Source organism: Thermobia domestica, chromosome 4, assembly GCF_964235325.1.
Source record: "Thermobia domestica chromosome 4, izTheDome1.hap1.1, whole genome shotgun sequence".
In the NCBI taxonomy this organism is placed as follows: Eukaryota; Metazoa; Arthropoda; class Insecta; order Zygentoma; family Lepismatidae; genus Thermobia; species Thermobia domestica.
Window position 1 is genome coordinate 267600799 of NC_137457.1, and position 8709 is coordinate 267609507.

The 8709-nt window shown below is 37.4% G+C and overlaps 1 protein-coding gene across 1 annotated transcript; it reads right to left on the bottom strand.

The window, feature by feature from the left end:
* Positions 1-5218: 5218 nt before the first annotated feature.
* On the bottom strand, positions 5219-6925 carry LOC145683119 (zinc finger MYM-type protein 1-like). The gene has a single exon (XM_081754480.1). The coding sequence runs from the start codon at positions 6923-6925 to the stop codon at positions 5219-5221; it is 1707 nt and encodes a 568-aa protein (XP_081610606.1).
* Positions 6926-8709: the final 1784 nt, after the last annotated feature.

Genomic DNA, 8709 nt, shown 5'->3' on the forward strand with positions numbered 1-8709 from the left:
TGTGTGTGTGTGTGTGTGTGTGTGTGTGTGTGTGTGTGTGTGTGTGTGTGTGTGTGTGTGTGTGTGTTTGTTTCTAGTTTCCGGCGTAAGCGTGTGGATACTACCAGGTATACTTTCGTGTGTACAAATGCTAGTGTGTGTGTGTGTGGCGCGGGTATATGAACTATTAATTGGGATCGCGTAGTGGAACTTATCAATATTAGTACGTACATACAAACGGCTGTTACTTCACACGATAACTTTGGACGAATGCGAATTTTTAAATTCTGCTTTTTGCAATAAATAAGTAGAGTGATTCCTCTCGAGGGAGTTCCCCTAAATGGTAGCCCCTACCATGTCCAATTAAATCACAAATTGCCGCAATCGTTTGTACATTGTTTGTACAGAAATGTACAGGCCAAATTTTCGTTTGTACACTATTAGGGGCGCCGCCAGAACGAAAACAAATTGGGGCTGTTTAACTGGTACCCCCCCCCCACCAACATGTTCTATTCAATCACTAATTATCGCAACCGTTTGTACTTCGTTTGTACAGAAATGTGCAGGCGAAATTTTCGTTTGTACACAATTAGGGGCGCCGCCAGAACAGAAAAAATGGGGGCTGTCTAAGTGGTAGCCCCCCACCATGTCCAATTGAATCACAAATTGCCGCAATTGTTTGTACTTCGTTTGTACAGAAATGTGCAGGCGAAATGTATGTTCGCACGCAATTAGGGGTGCCGCCAGAACGAAAACAAAGTGGGGAGCTGTCTGAGTGGTAGCTCCCCCCACGATGTCCAATTGAATCACAAAGTATCGCAATCGTTTGTATACACGACTCCAAAAGTGCATTACCACCTGCAATTCTCCTTTTCCTGCAATAGCAAGCAACCCAAAAAGCTCGGCGCTTCTGTTGGTTGCGAAATCGAAAGGCGTTGGACCAAACCTCAATTTTGTAACAAATATATCAATGTGGCAAACTGCAAATAAGATAATAAAACAAATTGTTAAGAATGACAACTTTATTATTGTGACGGAGTTGGATGACATCGAAAGTTAGAAAATGATCTTACTTAAGCAGTTTAAACAAGATGAATGGCAAGAAACAGATATCAGAGAAAACAATTTCCCTCTTTCCATCCGGAAGAAGAATTTCATAAAAAAAGAAAAAAATACATAATGTAAAGGTTTAATATAAAAGACAATCCCAAAATTTTCAAAGCTGACACCCGAAAGGCAAGAACAACTGAAACGAAATGAGTGAAATTGTGCACAGATATTGCAGACGTAAAATGAAGGAATACGGCTCTCGTATTTTAATGAAGAAACGGTTGGGTGGGGCATGGGCCCCTCCAAACATTTGATCACGAAACATCAAAAGTACTGGTAACAGGATGTCAGATGTGTGTAAAGAACATAAAGAATTGCAGAGAAACTTTACGTATGGACAACACGAAAAAACAAACAAATACGTTTCTTTTATTTTCTGCAGAATAACGGTTTTAGGGGGCAAAAGCCCCAACCCAAAATTTTGAAAGTTGACTCCCAAAAGGCAAAAAGAAGTGAACCGAAGTAAACGATATTGTGAACAGAAATTGTAAACGTATAATGACAAAAAAGGGTTTTAAATTTTCCTTGAAAAACCGGTTGGGTGGGTCACGAACCCCTCCAAACTTTGATCACAAAATACCAAAGTGCTAGTAACAATATGTCAGATATTTGTAAAGGATATGGAGAATTGCAACATAATTTTGTGTATGGACAATACGCAAAAATAAACGAACACGGGTTATTTATGTTCTGCGGAAAAAACATTTTAGGGGACAAGATCCATAAAACAAAATTTTGAAAGATTACACACGAAAGGCAGAAACAAGTTAACCAAAGTGAATTAAATTGTGCACAGATATTGTAGAAGTAAAATGACAAAAAACGGCTTTCGTATACTCCTGCAAAAAAGGTTGGGTGGGGCAAAGACCCCTCCAAACCTTTGATCACGAAATATCGAAAGTGCTAGTAACAGTATGTCAGATTTGTGTAAAGTACATGAAGACTTGCAACGAAACTTTGTGTACGGACAAGACGCCAAATATAAACACATACTGTTTTCTATTTTCTAAAAAAAAAAACGGTTTACGGGGACAAAAGCCCTACCTAAAATTTTGAGTGTTGAAGTCCGAAAGGCAGAAAGAAATGAACTAAAGTGAATGTAGTAGTGCACAGATATTGTAGACATAAAACGAGGGAATACGGGTTTAGTATACTCGTGGAAAAAAAAAGGGCTTGTTTGCGGCATTGGCCCCTCCAAACCTTTGATCACGAAATATTGAAAGTACTAGTAACAACACGTCAGATGTGTGTGTAAAGGACATGAAGAATTCCAACATAACATTGTGTATCGACAAGACGCCAAATATAAACGCATACAGTTTTTTTTATTTTCTGCGGAGAAACGGTTTTTAGGTTGCAAAAAAACACACCCCAAAATTTTGAAATGTGTTGCTGAATGCTAAGAGGAAGTGAACCAAAGTGTATGTAATTTTGCACAGACATTGTAGACGTGAAATGATTATATGGGTTTCGTATTTTCCTTCAGAAAACGATTGGGTGGGGCACCGAACCATAAAAAATCAAAAGTGCTAGTAAAAGTTTTTCAGATGTGTGTTAAGGACATGAAGAATTTCAACATTGTGTACATATGGACAATACGCAAAAAATAAACATATACTGTTTTTTATTTTCTGCGGGAAATTTGTTTTAGGGGCAAAATCTCCCACCAAAAATTTTGAAAGTTGACACCCGAAAGGCAAAAAGAATGAACCAAAGTGAATGAAGTTGTGCACAGATTTTGTAGGCATAAAATGAGGGAATACGGGTTAAGTATATTCGTAGGGAAAAGGGTTTTTTGGGGCACCGACCTCTCCAAACCTTTCATCACGAAATATCGAAAGTGCTAGTAACAGTATGTCAGATGTGTGTAAAGAACATGAAGAATTGCAAAATAACTTTGTGTATGGACAATACGCCAAAAATAAACGAATCTGTTGCTTTTATTTTTTGCGGAAAAACGGTTTTAAGGGGCTAAAGAGCCCACCCCAAAATTTTTAAATTTGATTCCCGAAAGGTAAGAAGAAGTGAACCAAAGTGAATGAAATTTTGCACAGATATTGCAGATGTAAACTGAGGGAATACGAGTTTCTTATTTTCCTGTAAGAAACGGTTAGGTGGGGCACGGACCCCTTCAAACCTTTGATCATGAAATATCAAAAGTGCTAGTAACAGTATGTCAGATGTAAAGGACATGAAGAATTTGAACGAAAGATTTTGTATGAACATTACGCAAAAAATAAACGAATACACGTCTTCTTATTTTCTGTGGATAAATGGTTTTAGGGGGCAAAAGCTCCCACTCAAAAATTTGAAAGTTGACGCAAGAAAAACAAGAAGAAATGGACCGAAATGAATGAAATGTGCACAAGTATTGTATTGGTAAGATGAGGGAATATGTTTTTCGCATCCTTCCTGAAAGAAAAAAACTGTTGAGTGGACCGAAGCTTTGAGGGGCGAGAGGTGTGGACCAGGCACGTAGCCAGGATTTGGTGAAGGGGGGGTCCGTGACATGAAATACTGTGGTCACACCAGGGGCTCGATCATTCTAAACTATTTTACTGGAACATATACTGGTTCGTTTAGCCAGGATTTCGTAACGGGGGGGGGGGAGACGTGACATGAAACACTGAAGGCCCGATCAATCTAAACTACTTTACAATCAACATATATTGCTTTGTTAGGACAATAAAATGAGGATATGTTACAGGCCCGTAGCCAGCCTGATTGCTTAGGGCGGGCAATGATGAATACTGAGGGGGCAATGGCAGGGACCTCAAGGAACACAAAAACTCTTTCTCTCTCTAATAACTAACTAACTCCATGGTCTATGGAACCCGGAGGTTCAATGCCGCGTTCACAAAAGCTCTCCACTGACTTCTATCTTTAGCTAACTGCACCCAGTTTTTACTTTGTATTCCAATCTCTGCGCCTAGGTCTTCCTAATGGTCGTTTTCTGATTGGTCTTCCAGTCAAGACTTTGAAAGCATTTCTACTTTCTTCCATTCTAGCTAAATGACCCGCCCACCTAAGCCTCCTTGACTCGACGACCCTAACAGTGTTGGGTAAACCATTGGGTCTCTCTTTTTCTCTCTAATATATATATATATATATATATATATATATATATATATATATATATATATATATATATATATATATAGAGAGAGAGAGAGAGAGAGAGAGAGAGAGTTTGTTCCTTGAGGCGCTTGTCGTTGTCAATGTCTATGTTCATTTATATATTTATTTATTATTTATGGATTCTATAAGAAAGTTGAAACACTTTATTATGCTGATAAATATTACAGTACCAAATCCGTGACTATCAAATATCATCATTAACATTTTTTTTTTTGTTAAAATGATGGTATATAATTCAATCTATATTTTAATACACTAAGTAGTACTAAAAGTAACAAATAATAATTTATTTTAGGAACATTTATTAACTGTTATCTAAATTATAGTATTTTGGAACTACAATACTTTTATTACAAGTAAATTATGTAATATTTTTATGTATAAAAATTAAGAAACAACCCTGACATTAGTAAAATAAATATTTTTTAAAGTCCTTATGTAAGTAATTACATCAAAAGGAGTTTACGTGAGCACTTCGCAAATTCAATTACAAGCTGGTCTAGATCTAGTGCATGGAGAATATCTTTGTTGTAAGCCAGGAGAACGAGGTCCGATTTTCTTTCATGACCCATAGAGAGACGTTGAGGTCGAAGAAGAGCTAGTCAGATGTGAGAAGCAGTTTTCGACCGTGGACGTAGAAGACTGAATAATTAGTGCAGCTTCTGTAAGCATCTTTAGGCCCGGGAAAGCCTCGCCATATTTTCCAATTTGTTTTCTGAGCTCTTCCACAGATGGTGTCTTGTTGATCAGTCGATGTGCTAGATCTATTTCCTGCATCAAATTCTGAAGCACTTTGCAATGCAGGTCTTTGTACTTTACAACATTACACAGAGGTTTCAAATTTTCTTCACTTCTTTTCTCGCTCAGTAAGTGGTGAATGGCATCAATCACAGCTGTCCCTGTCTCACTGAATCTGCTCCGAATTTCTTCGACGGAGATATCGAGAACTCCCGCAGATTAATCTTTTCAGCTCCTTCTCGTCTTCCTTTCCCTACTCCAACTTTATGCCTTCCAAATCAACAACCGAATCAGCTAAGCGACTGGGGAGTGTGCATTTGCGTTTCAATGGTTGCTGAGTCGAAGTGTTTAAGGCATATGCCTTCATTGCATCGTGAAGGATATTTTCAAATATTCCTTCGTCTTGCCGGCAAGACCTGAGCTGTTTCGTTACCGATCCTATTAACTTCACAGCGGCATCAATGTCCAAATCTCTTCTTTGTAGCAGTGCGTTTGTCGGCTTTAGATATCCAAGAACCCTGAACATGAGCTCAGTAAGAAAACAGAAAGTCTTAGTGGAGATCTGATGTAGTAAACCTGTAGCTTCAACTTTCATTGAGGCGTGTTCTTCACGGGAAGTTTGAATTGCCATCAGTGCGCTTAATATGTGAAACCTGTCGTCATGAAGAATTACAGTCATTGTGTCAAGATGTCCAGTCCAACGTTGTTCCAACAATCGCTTTAAACTCCTTCCTGCGTAATCTGCTGCAACGCGTCCTTTTCTGAAAAAGTAATATAGTTGTTGACAAATATCAAAGAACTCTTTCAGTTCAGGAATTGTGTCAATGGCTCTACAAATAACTAAATGTAATTGGTGATTGAAACAGTGAACAAACAAAATTTTCCTCTTCATATCCTCAGACAAAAGAGCTTGCACTCCATTTTTCTGTACACTCATGACAGGTGCTCTATCGTAGCACTGTGCTATTATCGTGTCGGTTTTGAATTCTACTTTTTTTAAACAATCTAAAATGGCGTTCTTAATGCTAGCAGCGTCTTGTTTGTCCAACTTCAGTATAGCTACGCATCTTTCTTGCACTTTAAAATTCACAAGGTACATAATAGCGATAGACAAATCTTCGATTCGTTGCTTGTCTCTGGTTTCATCTGCAAGTAAGGAACAAAATGTACTTTCGTTTGCTTCATTTACTATTTTCCTCTTAACAGATTCTGCCATGAAATGAATTATCTCATTCTGAATATCCGGACTAGGGTATGTTGCATTGGCAGGGATAGTTTTGACAATTTCTGCTAATTTCGGATCTTTACGAATACTAAATTCAAACAAATTTAAGAACAAACCACTTGATTGTTTTTCGAGTTGCTCACACCCAGAATCTCCCCTAAAGGACAACTGATTCACAGCCAAGAATTGAATAACTTCCATCACACCTTTCACATAGTACCTATTATTCATAATTACCTCACTACATACCTTCTTCACGACTGTTTCTCCCGAGTCCTCATTCTTCCGTTGCTCCAAGTAGCAAGCCACAGCGTGCCTATGAGTTTCAGAATCGACGTGACGAGAAAATCCCTTATTTTTCTCGGTTGCATCCTTCCAGGCTCTGAAACCATTCTGCACAAATGAGGGATCACTGTTTCTTGACGGATATTTCCGGCATGGGAAGCAAAAGGCAGCATCTAACATAACAGAATACTCGAGCCAATCCCACGTTTTGTACCATATTGGACGAAATCGTCGAATTGAACCAGAAATGCCGGAACCTGGAAAATTTGCAAGCTGCGGCTGAGCGGGTTTTGTATCGCCAAGGTCTGATACATGGTGGAAATCAGATGTTTGACGTTTAGTTTCTTCTTGATCTTCTACACATGTTGATACAGATGACCCTGCTTCTGAATTAGTTTCATTTTCGATAACTTTTGCACCAAAAAATGACTTGATGGATGCCTGCTTCATATTTATGGCGTTATAATAGTCAGTAGAGTAATTGGAAACGTCTGGCGAGGTACATTTGCCTGTAGTTCATTTTCTATTGCTTTTTGTTTCCTTCTGGAAATTCGCTAAGCACTCTGCTACTTATTATTGCGCGCAATTATAATGGTGTGTGACAAAATCTTTTTAAAATAATAGGTTCGGTGTTCTGCTGCCGTCTTGATTGGTTTTGAGTGCATATAAGGAATTAACGTTCTCTTCATTCCGTATATTTGTAAACAAATCGTGAAACAAATGATTCGGGGCCACTCAGAAAACACAAAGTGAGCCGATGCAAACTGCTATTTAGTAACTATTTACAATCATTGATTTATTTTCGTGGGTACTCCCCGCAAAGACTCAAATCACGTGAAAAGCAGCATTGTTGCCGCTTTTACAATAAACAAAACTTCCAAATTCCCCAATGAGTTTTTTTTTCTCATCTGACTATTCTAGAGGCGCATGTACGTTTTCTCCAGACATCACAGTTTCGGTACCAGTTTCATTCGTATGAGACATGCGTTCCTTGCACTGTAAGGAACATGGACATGTTGCATGTTTTACACGTTAATTACAGGCACACGTGGGACATGTACTGTCAAGTCGGCAAAACATTTTTTTTTTTTTACCTACAATGTTACACACGCACAATCCAGGCACTCGCATTCATGTAACATAGCTGTTTTTGGGTCAATTTTCATATGGGTATTCTTTGGAAGGCCATCTTTTCCAACGCCTTGAATGCTTGTCGTGGTTGTGATTCTTCAAACTCTTAGAATGGGGAAAAGTAATACATGGGAGATCATTGAGTATATCTAGCAATAAGAATAACTGTTGTTTTTCTTATAAATATACGCCACGTTCAATTTCATTTGTTAGTAGCAGTAAATGCGCGCTAAGTTCAATTTTATTTAGTAACTAAAATTACAAGATTTTCCTATTTGGGATTTGCTGAAACAATTTGAAACTTCTGGACAACGTACTTTTTAGAGCGGGCAAAAATTATTTTAGAGCGGGCATTGCCCGCTCTAGCCCCTCCCTGGCTAAGGGCCTGATATGTTACTAAGTATTTTAATAACAAACTACGAAGAAATCTCGAGTAAAATAATAAAAAAATGTATTGAAAATGATTTTACAATATTTACGTTCTTGCTCTGAACATTCAAATATAACAATTTTCCTTTCATTACGATCTCAACTATTATAAAAAGTACATATTCAGTATTATAAAAAGTACACTCATGTCCAAAATGATTGTCGCATATCTATGACTGTCTTCTTGTAAGAATATAATTTGATAATGATTTTGCAGGGTACTTTAATTATTGATACCATGTGTATAATCGGGAAATGTATAGACCCTATTTGTGGTAAATTTCATAGAAAAAGAATTATAAATACGAAAATTAGAGTGAGTAAAATGAAATGTTGCTAAATAAACAAGAAAGTATTTTTTTTGTTGTAGTTGTTCTTATTTACTGATCTTTTGACAAAATTTGTCATTTACATGTCTGCCGATTATACACATACTAACATTGTAAGAAATACAGGGCGAATTCGTTATCAAATTATACTTCTACAACAACATATTTATAGACTTGCGACAATAATTTTGGTCATGAGTGTACAAACTCAATAATGTCTTGTAAAATATTTTACAATATCTGCGTTCCTTTCTCTGTTGAATCAAATGTTAACAGAACTTTCTTTTTACATAATTTTTTGATTTTATTATTCCTTCAACTATTGCCTGTTCCAAATGACAGGTT